This window comes from Rosa rugosa, chromosome 6 (assembly GCF_958449725.1).
Source record: "Rosa rugosa chromosome 6, drRosRugo1.1, whole genome shotgun sequence".
Lineage (NCBI taxonomy): Eukaryota > Viridiplantae > Streptophyta > Magnoliopsida > Rosales > Rosaceae > Rosa > Rosa rugosa.
The window spans coordinates 52,933,198-52,949,346 of NC_084825.1; the positions used below are offsets into that span (position 1 = coordinate 52,933,198).

General features: G+C 37.1%; 2 protein-coding genes across 3 annotated transcripts; both read left to right on the plus strand.

Moving 5' to 3' along the window:
• The first annotated feature begins 944 nt into the window (after nt 1-944).
• Nucleotides 945-5,596, plus strand: LOC133718591 (wax ester synthase/diacylglycerol acyltransferase 11-like). 2 transcript variants are annotated; one of them, XM_062145459.1, is made up of 7 exons: nt 945-1,649; nt 2,631-3,215; nt 3,557-3,623; nt 3,929-4,044; nt 4,175-4,384; nt 4,467-4,604; nt 4,723-5,596. In XM_062145459.1, the coding sequence occupies exons 1-7, from the start codon at nt 1,437-1,439 to the stop codon at nt 4,906-4,908; spliced, it is 1,515 nt and encodes a 504-aa protein (XP_062001443.1). In that variant the 5' UTR covers nt 945-1,436; the 3' UTR covers nt 4,909-5,596. The 2 variants fall into 2 exon arrangements, with proteins under 2 accessions (XP_062001443.1, XP_062001444.1); XM_062145460.1 differs by having other exon boundaries at nt 946-1,649; nt 3,932-4,044; nt 4,723-5,591.
• Nucleotides 5,597-6,130: 534 nt separating this feature from the next.
• LOC133717388 (protein BOBBER 1) lies at nt 6,131-8,879 on the plus strand. The gene is made up of 6 exons (XM_062144091.1): nt 6,131-6,685; nt 7,445-7,617; nt 7,885-7,933; nt 8,157-8,323; nt 8,442-8,525; nt 8,636-8,879. The coding sequence occupies exons 1-6, from the start codon at nt 6,256-6,258 to the stop codon at nt 8,672-8,674; spliced, it is 942 nt and encodes a 313-aa protein (XP_062000075.1). The 5' UTR covers nt 6,131-6,255; the 3' UTR covers nt 8,675-8,879.
• Nucleotides 8,880-16,149: the final 7,270 nt, after the last annotated feature.

A 16,149-nucleotide genomic window follows, 5' to 3' on the forward strand; every position in this document is an offset into this window, starting at 1 on the left:
ATGACATTGAATTCAGAAGAGGAGAAAGAGAACACCTCTCTGCTTGGGCTAAGTGAGAAGGAAAAAAGCTTGTTGAAAAATTCTGGAGAATGACGAGGGTTTGTTTTTATTCTCTTTGATTTTATTTATATTTATTTTTTTAGGGTTGGAAAGTCCAATATTCCCTCGCGTACCTAATTTATTTACAAAAAAAAATATATATCCAAGTCAGATACGATGCATATCTATACTATATCGCACCCGTATCCCGTATCCCGTATCGATACAGAATAAGGTCTCAATTTCACGTATCTTTATAGATCACATAACAAAGTTTATCAATAGAAAAAAAAAAAAAAAAAAAAAAAAAAAAACTAACAACCAGTAATGAACTCAAATGAGACCGAAATTAGACCGAAACCAGTTCGAAATCATAATTACCAAAATCATTGATATTAGTCCGAAATCATAACAAAATCAGTCCAAAATCATGATAAATCTTAGAAAGAGAGAGCAAGAAATCTTACCAAGTGCTGTACCTACTCGACCATGCCATGTATAATGTTTATTAATCTCGATCTGTTCTTGAACGAAGAAAAGGAGATCGAAGAAGAATAAGAGTGACATGGCACTTGATCATCTCAAGAATGAATCATACAAGCAAGAACTCGGTGTTCTTATATATATATAGTTATATAGAGCTAGATTACATAGAACACACATGACCTCAATATTGGGAGACACACATACTGCCATACTGGCGTCCAAGCCAACTTTTTACTTCTATTATTGCTCTCGCCAGTGATTGATCGAGCACCATCTAGAGTACTTTTACAGATACCTTCTAAAGTTAATCCAATTTAAAGAGCTAGCTAGGTAGGCAGCTGAAGCATACTTGATCTGCCTAACCAAAGTCGATTGAATATAAATCTAAGAGGGAAAAAAAAAAAAAACACCAGCAAAATGAATGGAGGTGCGGGGAATCGAGCAAAATGAACCCCATGCCTCTCGCATGCGAAGCGAGCGCTCTACCATATGAGCTACGCCAACATCAATGATAACCTACCGATTCACCTATAATTAAGTGTGGTTCTTACTTCTTAGGGTCCCTCTTTCTTGGGCTTAGTCTCATAACCCATCACTATCACGTCTGAAAGTCAATGTCTTGGTCACTTGTTAGAGAGAATGTGTCTGGAGCTATCAGGCAAAGACAGAGTTTCTATCAGAAATGCAAGGGTTCCCCTCAGATTCTGTTATTCCAGTCTTCATAGAAGTTTCCCAGTAAGGAAACCAAGCTAGTCCCACTACTAATCTAACACCTTCACCTAGTCCGAACCTAACAGTCTCTGATCGACCCAAGCTCCAAATTTCCCAACCTTCTACTTTCCCCAGTATCCCCCACATATGAAACCATCACCTGGCCAAAGCCATGTATATAAAGACAAGAAAAGACCCAGATGGAGAACACAAGCAGCTTGCTACTGAACTTTGAGGCAGAGATGGAAGTTCAGCAACCAAGTCTAAGCCCGGCAGCGCGTCTGTTTCACTCACCAAAGTTCAGCTGCTATATTGTCATAAGAATGGGGTGCAGCATCAGGATCAATCCTGAAGTAATCAGCGCCGGCTTGAAGGAAACCTTGTATAAGCATCCTCGCTTCTCTAGCAAAATGGTAAACACAAAATACTTCTATTCCCGTTTCTTTTGTGATCAAATGTGCCTTTAGTACATTGCTCTATACATGTTCTTAGTTTGTGCCCTTGACATTAACATTTCAAGAAGTACAATATACAGTTTGGTTAATGTAGCTGTTTAGCTTTATAGAATCATGTTGATAGGTGAACGAGGATAGCATACATGTTAGGTAAAAAAATGAGATGGAACAGGGTTTCTATTAGGCAATGTGATTCAGAATCGTTGTGTGAAGGAGGCGGTGATTTGTCAATTTATACCATTCTAGCTCTAGTGAAAATGTATATGAAGCTTTGGATTTCCATTATTTCAGTAGAATCTTAGGTAGAACCTAATATTTTCCCAACAAGGAAAGCAAGGTGGTACTACTGCTACTAGGTAGGCTTTTTATTTCCAAACTTTATCAGTTCCCCAGAATCCCCACATTTTAAACGTCGCATGGTTGAAGCCATGGATGTAAAGAGAAGAAAAGATGGAAAATACAACAGACCTACATGTAATCAAAAACACAAAATTGGAGAATGTCATGATGAATATTTATTCTCTAATGAAGATCCAAAGCCTAATTCTAAGCTCGGCAGCAGTTTGTTTCATTCACCGAAATTCAGCTGTTACATTGTTTAACAATAGGCAGCAAGACAAGAATCAATCTGGAAGCTGTTAAAGACAGCTTGAAGCAAAATTTTCCTAATCATCCTTGCTTCTCTAGCATAATGGTCTACAATAGTTGCTTTTCTCTTGCTTGGTTAAATGTGTTTCTTTTTCTTTTTCCTGGATTTGCTTTCTGTACATGGATCTTAGTTTATGCCATTTCAATGATTTGGCTTGACTGGACATCTGTAGGTGTAGGGTACAGAAGATCACTTTTTCAGATTGGAATCTGAAGTACAATCTATAATTTGGGAACATGGATCTTTTTTTTTTTTCTTTTTTTTTTACTGTTATAAAATTTTGTTAATAGGTGAAGGATAGAAACTTATGTGGTAAAACGAGATGGATACAAGTTCCAATAAATATGGAGGACCATGTTATTGTTCCAAACATGGATTCAGATATGGAGGATGCTGACCAATTTGTCAGAGACTACATTTCCCACCTTACCAAAAGCCCTCTTGACCTTTCCAAGCCACTATGGGAAGTCCATATCCTCAATGTCAAAACCTCTGATGCAGAAGCTGTTGCAGTGATTCGGATTCACCATTCGATTGGGGATGGCGCGTCCCTCATGTCACTTCTACTAGCTTGTACCAGAAAAACATCGGACCCGGATGCATTGCCTAGTGTTCCAACCAAGAGGAAACATGAGGGTAGTTCTTCAAGTGAATCGAGCGTGTTCTGGTGGTTGTTATTGGCTATTTGGTCAGCAGTAACATTGATAGGGAACACTCTTGTTGATATTGTGCTGTTTGTAGCCACTATTCTGGTTTTGAAAGACACAAAGACTCCTATTAAAGGTCCACCTGGGGTTGAGCTTACTGCCAAGCGCTTCTTGCATCGAACAGTTAGTTTTGATCACATCAAACAAGTGAAGAATGCTATGAACATGGTATGTTAGTTACACTATTTACTTATAGTTTTAGTATTAAATGGATCTAGCAAACTGTTGTTCAAATTCATAATGATAGATAAATATGCACAGTGGCTGTCAGGAACTTCTTCGGCTGAAAATAATAACCTACTATTGTTTCTCTACTCTTTATGCTCATAAAGGATATTAAAAAAGAAGTTAAGGTTTGATCTAAGCATGGTCTTAACTTTAGAAGTAACTGAAACCATAACATTGTCACACCATCATAAGCGAATGTGGTTGATCAACCATATGCTTGATGGGGCTTGTTTCAAACATCTCACGGGACTCATACTTAATTGCTGTTTACATTTTACCAGACAATCAATGATGTTGTATTAGGAGTGACACAGGCGGGTCTATCGCAATATTTGAACTGCAGATATGGTAAGATCTCTTGGCCTAATTCAGCAGATTATATCAGTGTTCTGTTACTTTTAGCTTAGTCACCAGTACTGTATTTTCTCTTTCTTATCACTTGGAAAACGTTAAGTGATAAGATGATAAATCTGTGTTATGGTTGTAGAACTCGTACTAGCCAATTTGAACTTTCTCCGCTTTCCATGTTTAACTGTAGCTTCTCCAGATCCTTTTCCACTTGCTCATACAAGTTCATTGATACTTGAGGAAAAACTTATCAATACCTGAAAATACTTACTCATTAGTACCTAATAACACATTTTTGTGTTTAGCAGCAGGTGAAAATGAGAAAGATGAGGGAGCAAAGAAGAAGGGACATAATCTACCAAAAAGTATCCGCCTTAGAGCAAATATTCTCGTTAATTTACGACCAGCTGTTGGGATCCAGGTGATCAATAGTTCAAAATAGAGTAGCGCTCAATCCTCAAGCTGTTTTTTTTTAAATTCAATAACCACGTTCTCTGTACTGATTAAGAAAATGGTTCTTCTTCAGTGTTCTCTAATTACATGTATAACAGGAACTGGCCGATATGATGGCTAAGAAGTCCAAGACCAAGTGGGGTAATAGGATTGGATATGTCCTGGTACCCTTCACCATTGCTCTACAAGATGACCCTTTGGATTATGTTCGTGGAGCCAAGTTGCTTATGGATCGGAAAAAGCACTCATTTGAAGCATTTTGCACATACTTAAGTGCCAATCTTTTAACCAAACTAATCGGAGCAAAGGTACAAAATCATTATACACTGTTTGTTTGTTCATATAGAGGAGTATAGTTTTGCAGTTACAGATAGTTGTATGGTTTTACAGGGAGCTGGAGCAGTAGCACACAAAGTTCTTTGTAATTCCACATTAGCATTCACAAACTTGATTGGTCCCCTCGAAGAAATTAGCTATTACGGGCATCCAATTACTTACATTGCTCCTAATGTTTACGGCCATCCACATGTAGGTTTTCTCCTTTCATTTATTTGTTCTTGTACTGACTTCAGACCATACAATAAACAAGGTTTTCATCATTTTGTTCTCTCAATTTTCGCTCATTGTTGTTGCATTTTGGTGGCAGGCATTGCACATGCATTTTCAAAGCTATGTTGACAAAATGATTATTAGCTTAGCCTTTGACCCCGATTTAATCCCTGATCCTGAAAAGTTGTTGGATGATTTAGAAGAATCACTCAAACTCATTCGCGATGCTGTTGTCGAAAAGGAGCTCAACATTGCCAAGGAAGGAAGAAGCAGCTGTGTTTAGCCAAATGAGTCCAGAGATTTGCAACATTTTTTCTGCCCAAGTATAGTTCTATGTAGGCATTGTCGATTATCTATATCCATGGTTTAGGTTCTTTTCTTATTGTTGCATTAGATAAGCAACATGCATGTGAGTTTCAAACCAAAACAAAGGTTCATGAACTTGCAAATGGCATGTGTATGTATTAACAAAAAGAACCTCTACGCCGTACTGCATCATAGAAACTTGAATCAATCTTGCATCAAATATTTCACTTAGCAATTTCAAAAGCAAAATTACTCTCTCTTTCACTATAAGGCAAAGAAAATCAGGGTAAGAAAGCAGAACTCATAAAACATCCCATGATACTGGGTAGGCATGAATTAACTAGAGGAATCACTCAAACATCTCGTTAACCCAGATGTGATCCCAGATCCTGAGAAGTTGCTGAATTAACTAGAGGAATCACTCAAACTCATCTACGATGTTGTTGTCGAAAAAGGCTTCTACATTGCCAAGGAAGAAGCTGTGTGGCACCAAATGAGTTCATGAGATGTGGAACTTTTTTTCTGCCTAAAGAATAGTTCAATATAGGCACTGTTGATTCAACTTACCATATATTCAATGGCTGTGACAATATTGTATCTCTAATGTTGAATTTGGCGCCTTCTGGTAAATAGGATACTAGATGTAGTGGATTGAATGAATATGTCAAACTTTTGATTATCCATAGTGAAACGGTTTTGAGAAGCCAAGAAGCTGATGCAATTTGTTAATCTCAAATATTCTTAATTGCTTTTGAAGTAATAATGTTCTTGTGAAATTAGTTTGTAAGTGAAATTTGATAAAACTGATATAAATGTACGTAACATCTCATTTCCTGACTTTCCTCCACAAGGTCGTAAAGACCGAGTTTTTTGTTTTTTCATCACTGTACGAAGCAAACTAAAACTGAATGAATCCGTAATCACCAATTGTTCACTGTCGAAATCAGCTTATCACACACGGATCAATATAAACCGCACGACACAACTACTCCATAAACATCGAAACCAAAAACCTAGTCTAATCCGAGCAAAAAGAAAGCCTCAAATCTTGATTTGTCCAAAATTAGGGTTGGACTCGGATCCTAAAAACTCGACACTGTTCATGGGTATTATCGTAATTACAAAAAAATTAGATAAATATATATATATATATATATATATTCAAAAATGAAAAATAAGGAGTTTAATACCAAATGTGAAAAAGCTTTCTGGAAGTCTCTCTAATAATCTTGACCGATTTGAGTCCCCCTATATAAATAGCTCAAAATTACAGCGAACCATAAACCCTAAACGAACCAAAAGCTCTCAACTTTTCCGATCAGCGATGGCGATAATCTCCGATATCCAAGAGGAGCAGCAACAGAGCTCAGCGCAAGCCAAATCGGCGTCGGCGTCGGCGTCGGCTTCGGCGTCGTCGTCGGGGGCGAGAGTGGGAGCGACCTCGTTTAGCACGAAGTTCGATCGGAACAACACGTCGGGGTTTCTGGAGAAGGCGTTGGAGTTTCTGGCGAAGGAGAGCGACTTCATGAGGCGGCCGACGGCGGAGAGGGATCTGGTGGCGATATTCAAGGCGGTGAGGGAGAAGGAGAGGAAGAAGATGGAGGAGGAGAGGAAGAAGAGGTGGGCGGCGGAGGAGGAGAAGAAGAAGAAGGAGGCGGAGGTCAAGGCCAAGGAGGAGCCCAAGGCGGAGCCCAAGGTGGTGGAGGAGAAGAAGGAGAAGGAGGTGGAGGTGGAGGAGAAGAGTGGCAAGAGAGGTATGGATCATGAGCTGTTTGAGCTTTTTGATTTCGAAGATATAAACTTTTTGTTGCCTTTAGTTATATGATTTTGTTTGATTGCCGGAATTAGGAATGAGATGTTTGAATTGAAATGTTGAAATTTTACAGAAGAACAATGTGTTTGTTTGTATAGGGTGGAAGACAATGGGATGAAATGTATGAACTCTAGAATTGGTTTGGAATTTCGGTGAAGAACAATGGGTTTATATAGTGTGGAAAGTTTTGAACTTGGAATCTGTTAGCAGATGAGTTGTGGTTTTGCGATGTGATAGTTTCATGTTTTTGGATTTCAGGAAATGTGTTAGGATGTAGAAAGATTGCTGTCGTATATGGTTTGTAAGAAATTAGTGATTTTAAACCATATGGTTGTAAGACTCTGGGTCCATGAGCTCCATATCAAGCAGTTCTCACATTGAATTTGCAAATATATTTTCCCAAACATAATGTGATTTCAGGAACTGCACATAAAACATATATGGGGGTTTGTAAGAAATTGGCGATTTTAAACCATATGTTTGAAGATTTTGAATTCGTTGTTCTGTGGCATATATGAGGGTTTGTAGGAAATTGGCGATTTTAAACCATATGCTTGGGCAAAGATAATTTGGTTGTTGTGGTATTGGAATGATGAAGCACAGTATAATTGTTTATACAAATGCTAATTGTGTTTGCTGCCCTAAGTACACAGCGTATAATTATATATTCTTGATTTTAACTCTGATTATTTATGTGCAGTTCCAAACAAAGGGAATGGGCTTGATATGGAGAAGTACTCATGGACCCAGAGTCTGCAGGAGGTTAATATAATCATTCCAGTGCCTGCTGGAACTAAATCAAGGGATATTGTTTATGAGGCAAAGAAGAACCGTCTGAAGTTTGGACTGAAGGGTCAGCCTCTTATAATTGATGTAAGTCTGCTGCTTTATTATTCATATTATTAGTCTGCTGTATATTCCAAACAACTAGATATTATATGAATGCATAGAGTAGTTTACTACATGGTAAAGTTTCAAGCAGAACAGTATATTTAGTTAGAGATCCTACACATAATAAAAAATAGTGGCAGATGAGAATGTGTGTGCATGACCTATACTAAAATGATGATGGTTCTAGTCTGGAATGATTGTTTCTGTATTAATATTTTGGCTCTTCTAATGTACATTAAATACTTGCAGGGGGAGCTCTATCAGTCTATCAAGCCTGATGATTGCTTATGGAGCATAGGTATGTTAGTGCATACAAAGTGATGGCATTTCATTTTAGTTCTATTCATTGTTAAACGAGAATTTTAGTCCCAAATGATATGGTAGCACACCTAAATGCTTGTGTTTATGGGGACTGCTTCACTTCAGTTGCTGTCTCCTTAAATACCTGTTATGGAGGGGTACTGGCTTGTGAATGGTTAAGTGGATTTAAATCATTTATTGATGGTTCATCACCTTTGCAGAGGATCAAACTGCTGTCTCTATTCTCCTGACCAAACACAACCAACTGGAGTGGTGGAAGGCTCTGCTGAAAGGTGAACCTGAAATAGACACTCAGAAAGTTGAACCGGAGCCAAGCAAATTGTCTGACCTGGATTCAGAAACACGTCAGACCGTCGAAAAAATGATGGTAAAGTCAACTGATGTTTAATTTGTTTTCCAATTTCCTCCTTTAAACTTACCGGGAACCATCTGCATCATGCTCTGTGAACACATGATTTCTAAGCTCTATATGTTTTACTTCACAGTTTGATCAGCGGCAAAAGCAGATGGGCCTTCCAACCAGTGAGGAGATGCAGAAGCAGGAGATCTTGAAGAAATTTATGTCTGAGGTGATTTATTGTGGCTCTAATACACTAATCACTTGCTCCTCACTTTGTATGAAAGTGTTTTTGGCACCTGCTATCAAATTTACTGATGTTCACGCGTTGTTTCTTTGCAGCATCCGGAAATGGACTTCTCAAGGGCCAAGATACAGTAAATGGGATTGATGCGGTTTTGCTGACTATGGTCTTGTTTGGCTGAGAAGATTGGTGTGCTCAGACTGGAAAATATTTTCAGCTCAGCTTTGCTTATTTTGTAGGGTTATCTAAGTAGAAGGGGTTCAAATGCGGGGTTTGGATCGCATATGGTTTTAACAGTTTGCTTTTAAATTAGTAATCTAGTATAAATATCTCTTTCCTTTCCATCCATTAATCCAATGCCTTTTCTCCCAATTTTATCGTGGGCATTGAACAAGTTCTTGCTAAATTGATCTTAGAAACTCTTGGCCTCATAGTAGGTGTCGTTTTGCACCCTGACTATGAACTGACCAGAGTTAAAGTTCTGATATATCAGAGAGCATCACCGTTTTCAACTCCCTGTCCATTTATCCCACGGATGGCAATTCTTATGACGTAGTAGTGCATGCACCATGCTTATGTGACATAGTAGTGCATTGACATACTTTTTGGCCCAAGTATCATCAAGTGTTGCTAAGATAGTGTTTTCCGGTCCACAAAGAACTCCGCCCCGCTCACAAAACATTACACATTTAATGGCGATTTGTATCCATGCAGCCAGTGCAAACTCCTCGCAATAGTTGACAGGTGTGTGAAAATCAGTATTTACTTATGTGCTTTCCAAGAAGAACTCAAAATAAACCAATTCCATGATATCTCGCAGCGATCAGATAGTGTTAAATGTATCAGTTGGGGTCATGAATTTCCAGGTCCTGGGCTTTTAAGGAAGACGAAAAAGAAAACTTAGTGGATCTGAATAATGCTCGTGTCATTTGGTCCAAATCAAAAAACGTCCATCCAGTTCAAGCACCCTCTCTCACACCTTGTTTGACTAAGCAAAGCCACACGGCACCCAATCGTCACTTAGCAATATGCACACTTCAACCACAAGCCGCCACGTGCTGAGATGCATGCCACTCGGGTCATACTCAGACGCCTCTTTCCCCAAAAAGGCGAGTGTCTAATCTAGGGCACCACCACGAGATTGTCCTATAGTGAGGGAGGTATTGGAGGCTTGGACAACAAGCAAGAAATAGACCACCTTGTTGTTTATACCTGGAAGAGAGTCTGTATTTGAATCATATCACCCTTTACTTAGAGATCAAAAGATGGACTTGTTCCCCTCCGGCGTTATTTCGAGTGGCTCTCGTTGTCCGTTGGTGATCGAGGTGTTCGTTGGAGTTTAGCAATTGAATAACAGACAAAGAAGTGTTGCTAGGTTTTGAGCTAAGGTGGAAACGACGACCTGCAATTATTGTGTCCCGGTGTCCCCTGTTGCCTTCACTACCTTTTCTTCCGACTTTGATGCCTCATTTTGCCTCGTTTATTCTTAGCTAAATCAGTAATTCATATTATATATACAAAAATATTTTACAAGAAAGTACGAAGGTTAGGATGAAGACATTGGTTGTTTCGGAGACATTTAAAGCCTCTTATAAGGTACCCATACGAGTCTAACCTACGGTAAAAATTTGATGTTATTCGCACTTTCGACAAAGCTTTCCACGTTGAACAACAGAACCATATATACTGGTAGTTGCAAGTTAACACCATTTTTTCCGACCGGTGTTGATGAGTTTGGTATAGAGTCTTTTCGTTAATTAATGAAAATAGTTTGCCCCTGTCTCACAATAGGTTTTGGCTTATCAAGAACGGCATGAAGCTAAATTGTGATTTGTGAAAAGAGATGTTAGCCATAGCCAATTAGCCATAAACTTCTGATTAGATCATAGAAAATTCCAGATATGCACGTGGTGCTATATATGATTGTCGGTATATGCTGGAGCTTTGCGTCTGTTGCTGATATGACTATGCCTTATGCAGTGGCTGTCCCTTTCTAATCTTCCCCTTCAGGAATTGAAAACTATTAAAGGTACGAACTTACCTCTTTTAGTTTATTACTAGAAACTACCACCATACCATAATGAATGATGTGTGAGTTATGAGATCAAAATGTTCTTTTGTCTCACTCTCAATTCTAATTTAATTAAGGTTTAAATTATATGTTTGGATTCTGTGAATAATTTAATTGGGAGGGAGGGGCAAAATGATAAATTAATATTGCATATTACTATTTATAGACTTTAGAGCTTTAGTATAGGTTCGAACCTAGGTTCCCCAATTCCGAAGCTGTCAAAGTGGCTAGGCATTGTGCTGCAATTCACAGTTGGAGCATTTCACATGCGCCGAAAGGGTTTATCTTGGGCCGAGGAAGCCTTTGGGTTCTCCTTGACAAAGTCAAAAAAAAAAAAAAAAAGACTAGCGCCTAGCGTTTTTTCGAACCTTAATTTTGTATGAGTAGAAATTGAAACGAAATAGTTCATAGGCTCAAAAAGAAGCACCAAGGATCCCATAATAATTTATCAAAAAAAAAAAAAACTGAATCGAAAATCAAATACCCAGATTCATGCTCTTCCTGTAATCGAATACCCACCGAAAAGATTTGCAGCCAAACTCCAGCTCCACTCTTCTCGTCTTCCCCAATTTCAGACCTTAATTTATCAAACCATCAATAACCCAATCTTACAAACCAAATTGAAATTACCAACTAAACACCATGGGGGGCTGAGCAACAAAATCTAAATAATATAAATAACGGGCGTGGGGCTGAGCCTCCCAGTTAGGCTGGGTTCCAAACCCCATTTCCAAAAAAAAAAAAAAAAAAAAAAAAATGGTAACAAAAAGAAGATGGATACGTCAATGGCTTCTAACCCGTGGCCATGGCTGATTCCTCCATTCTTAGTAAAGATTGGTGAGGAAGGTGATTGAATTTTGGGTGGGTAGGGTGAGACGATAGTGAGCATATTTCCTTAAGCAAATCTTTTTCTTCTTCTGATAATCTGATTGGTAACGAAAGCAAAACAAAGAGGCAGTCGGAGAAAACGAAGCGGTGCCGAAGAACAAAGAGGCAGACAGGGGCAAAACTGTCAAAGCGCAGCGTCAGGGGCAAAATTATCAAATCACTTGGAGGTACTGTTCATCCCCCACTGGAGATATAAAATAGAGAATAATTAGGCCTGGCTTTGCCTCAAGGAATTGAAAACTATGACAGGTACTTAACTCTGCTTAGTTTATTTGATATGGGGATGAGTTTAAGTGGGATATTTTGGATGTGTTTAGTTTATTGCTATACTTAACACTAATATTGAAAATATCTACTTGATCTGAAAATGACGCTTCACCAGCGGTTGGTAAAAATGACTTTATTAATTAACTATCAGATTGCCTATCAGCAGAGAAAAGTTTTATTTCCTGGTTACACTTAATTATATATAGTATATATATCAGATCGACTATGCTAAAGAAAAACCAAATCTATACTTTCACACCGCCGGCAAAATTAGGCTAACTTGGTACAATGATCAAATATGAAGTTAGGAATTCTTATGATATGCTCCAGTCCATGATGGGATGATCAAAATTAGGCTAACTTCGTACATGATCAAATATGAAGTTAGTTCGACTAGCTATGAACTAAATCACAGGACTTCCAATCGATCGATTAGACTATGAACTAAATCACAGGACTTCCGACTCCAAGAAGTACGTACCCCACAAAACAAAACTTTGCATAAAGCACCCAATGGTTTATCTTCGCAAACTCAATAATGTGAAATGTGGACTGATCGACGACATCTTATCTTTCGAAGAAAGGACAAGTACAACCTAATGAATGTCATGCGCGAACAAAGTCCCTTTATAAAGAGGGAGTTGAGGCTCTCTGCTAGCTATGTATGCATGCTGATATTGATAAAGTCTTGTTTCATTGAAAGGTGTAAGAGTCTCATTCACATCGATCGATCGGGTTAATTAATATAATCTCACAACTTGCCATACATACAAAATAGCAAAGCATATCATGGCCACTAGTTCTTAGATTTTAGCATGCTTTTTGCGCAGGGCGGGTCCCTCCCTACATCAATCATAAGCATGTATCTCCGTGTCTGGACAAAGCGTCGAATTTTCAGAAACTCAAACTCAAGCCATGTACGCAGCACTACCATTGTGTTTATGTTTGTATATATATATATAGCAACTTGTACTGGCAAATAATTTTCGAGTAAGACAACATGTACTGCACCAGGAATTGAGGAAAATGATATATGCCTCCACTTTTAGGAGCGGTACCACTTTGTCAATTTCATGATCAAAATTATTCATTATAGATCGCTACGACTGTGAGCTGAGAAAAACATATATACCTATCTAATTTTATGTAATTCTGTCGATAAATTATTGACTCCCTTACAATATCTTGATAACCACGCCCTATACCGACAATGATGAATATGAAAATCTATTATGTACATATTTTAGTGAAAATTCTATTATATATAGACTATGATGCAGGTGAATCATAGTTAAATTGGGAACCGCGCGTGACTGAATTTGGACTTGGTGCAGGTGGACCTTAGTCCACAAAAAACTCTTCCATATTTTAGCTACTATATTGTTGGTGTTCTCCAATACATCATATGAGAGACAGCTTCAAAATAAACCACCTTTTTAAAAGTTGCTCACATATGCATGCATATACAACTTGCATGTATACTTCGTTCGTTAAAGTAGAATATTAGATGATCAGTATGAATTATAGACCAACATTCTGTATACATTTAGGAACTCCTGAATGATGAAATTTGTGTGAACAATAAAACTAATTTAACAAGGTCCCAAAAAAAAAATGGCAAGATTAAGATAAAAATCAGGTATTGTTCTTAGAGCATCTTTAGCAATATTAGTCACTTTTTAGTTAAATTTTGATCAAAGTAGCTAAAAAATTATTATTATTATTATTATTTTCGATTGGAAGTGAGGCAGCAAGCCACTTCGGTTAGCGAGTTAGTAACACACCCACCCAGTCAATATTCAGACCGAGATCCACGAGAGTTTCCCAGCAAAGCTAGACTAATCTCCCGCCATAGGCGCACGAACCCGAAGGCCCCTCAAACCTACTGGCCACAAACTGGTGGGAGTTGGGACTCGAACTCTAGACATGGGGGTTCCATACTAGGCAATTCGACCAACCTTACCACACTAGGTGGTTAGCTAAAAAATTATTTTTACTAGCCACTTTAGAAATACATATACATCAATTTTCTCTATTTTAGCTAGTTTTGAATTTATATTATTTAATAAATAAATAGAAAATAGTTTAAGTGTATTTATAAATTACACATAATAACTTAAAAGGAATGTTGTAAATTTACAAAAATAATAGAGAGTCTCATCTCGGTCTCTATATTTAGGAGCTAGACAACTAAAAATTAAAATGAAAAGTTACTTAGGGCTAGTTTGGGATTAAAAAAAAAAAAAAAAAAAAAAAAAAAACTATTGTTGCTGTGTTGTGACTTGTGAGAATAATCAGCTGTGAATTAAAACATGTTCGTGTTTAGTAAATAATACTTTTAAAAGTGTTGTCAGTACATAAAACAACTTCAAAGTAGCTTCTAAAAGCAACCTTTGGGTTGCTTCTAAAATCTGCTGCCAGTGACCTGTAATTAAAGTTACTTTTTATTTATTACCAAACACAATAAAATCTAAAATTTTAGACAAAAACTGATTTTTTTTAAAGCTAAGCAATCTCAAACGGGGTCTTAAGAGTCTGGTGCAGCTGTTAGAGCATCTTTAGCAATGGTAACCATTTTTGAGTCAAATTTTAGTCAAAATAGCTAAAAAGTTATTTTGGCCAGCTACTTTAGAAATACGTCTGTATCAGTGCTCTTTATTTTAGCTAATTTTGAGTTTATATTATTTTTTAAATGAATATTAAATAGTTTAAATGTATTTATAAATTACATAAAATAACCCAAAAGGAATGTTTTAAATTATAGAGAGCCTCATCTCGCTCTCTATATTTAGGAGCGAGATTACTAAAAGTTGTAATGGAGAGCCACTTAGGAGTTTGGTGCAGCTGCTAAAATATATAAAAAGCTAAACATGCTCTTCAAAATAGCTAAGAAGCCAAAATAGAGAGTCTACTAAAGATGTTTTTAAAACTGATAAAGAAGCTAAACATGCTCTCTAAAATAGATAGAGAATCTGCTAAATATGCTCTTAGTGTAAGAGTTAAAATTAAATCTAATTTTTTTATTTATTCAACCAGTAAGTTTACCTTGGCAAGATCTTTTGGGGCAATTAATTTGAAAAATGAAAATTCTTTCTTTGACAACAAACTTATATGATAGAATAGGAAGGATGTCGAGACCTGACCTAACTTTTGTTTCTCCACCGAATCACTTGTGCTTGTATTGGACGATGATACTACTATCCCTGCCAATATCATCAATTTTCCATAGTTATATTTCAATTTTCCATAGTTATATTACAATGATGACGACATTTACTAGCTATATGAAAACTCAGTCTTATTACATATACGAATCTAATTTGTATCCATTCCAATTTAAATATCTGATCTCGTTAAAAATGTATATTTTCTAATCTGATGTTAGTTTTGTCTTTGGTAATATCTAGTTTAATACATGCTCACCTCATAATCTAGAGCAAATTTCTAATGGAATCACCAAGTTGATAGACTGCACTTAGGGCTATCAATTTTGACACGACCCAATAACACGACTTGAAACTCGTAAGAAATAAAACTAGTTGAACTTGCACGATTAAAAAGCGGGTTGGCCGTGGGTCAACCCGTCAACAAGAAGTGAACCCGTATAACTCAATTATGTTATATTTCTTCTTAAAATTTTGGACCTTGGGAGTATTTGATCCTAATATTTGACAGTTTGAAATATTTTTCTTCATCATTATTGAATTTAATTATTTATATTTTTGTCTTGTGGAGTTTTTAGTGAATTTAATCAATTTATGCATTTTTTTTAGTTAAATGAGTCGCACTGTTAACCCTTAAATGGGTATGTCCAACACGATACGACCTATATCTTAAATGAGTCAAGTGGGTTAGAAACGGGTAACTCGTTTAATAAATAGGATGAATTTGGGTTTAAATTTTCGACACGATTATTAAATCAGTTGGGTTTGAGTCTGTCTCTTGTGACAATACCAATATCTTGATCCGACACGACCCATTGACAGTCCTAACTGCATTAGTCAAAAAAGAATAAATTGCGAAGTATTTGTACAAATACTCTAATAAACTGATGACTGTAGTACTACTACTACTGCCTAGTTGCTACACTTTCTTAAAGCTGTAGCTTGTTTTAAGTGTGCAAATGTTGAACATGACATATAACGAAGTAAGTATCAGAAAATTGTGCGTACAAAAGTTGTGATTTTCGAAAAACTAGCTACTTCTCTTTCTGTTTCATAATTTTTTGAAAGTATCTCCTCTCGATCTCCAACTCTATCGCTCTAATACCGAGTTTTCTTGAATTTTCATGATGATTTAGGCATGTTTGCTTCTTGGTTCACTTTTCCTACTTAATTGAGGTATATCAAGTAGAGTGAGAACCATAATTTGTGCTTGAAATTAAGG

What these genes read in the sequence shown, in the direction of transcription:
- LOC133718591 (XM_062145459.1), top strand. Translation starts at nt 1,437, where the DNA reads ATGGAGAACACAAGCAGCTTGCTACTGAACTTTGAGGCAGAGATGGAA. An exon ending in CTCGCTTCTCTAGCAAAATG is followed by an intron (nt 1,650 to 2,630) that starts GTAAACACAAAA and finishes TTTTGTTAATAG; the next exon opens with GTGAAGGATAGAAACTTATG. An exon ending in TGAAGAATGCTATGAACATG is followed by an intron (nt 3,216 to 3,556) that starts GTATGTTAGTTA and finishes ACATTTTACCAG; the next exon opens with ACAATCAATGATGTTGTATT.
- LOC133717388 (XM_062144091.1), top strand. Translation starts at nt 6,256, where the DNA reads ATGGCGATAATCTCCGATATCCAAGAGGAGCAGCAACAGAGCTCAGCG. An exon ending in TGATTGCTTATGGAGCATAG is followed by an intron (nt 7,934 to 8,156) that starts GTATGTTAGTGC and finishes TCACCTTTGCAG; the next exon opens with AGGATCAAACTGCTGTCTCT. An exon ending in AGACCGTCGAAAAAATGATG is followed by an intron (nt 8,324 to 8,441) that starts GTAAAGTCAACT and finishes TTTACTTCACAG; the next exon opens with TTTGATCAGCGGCAAAAGCA.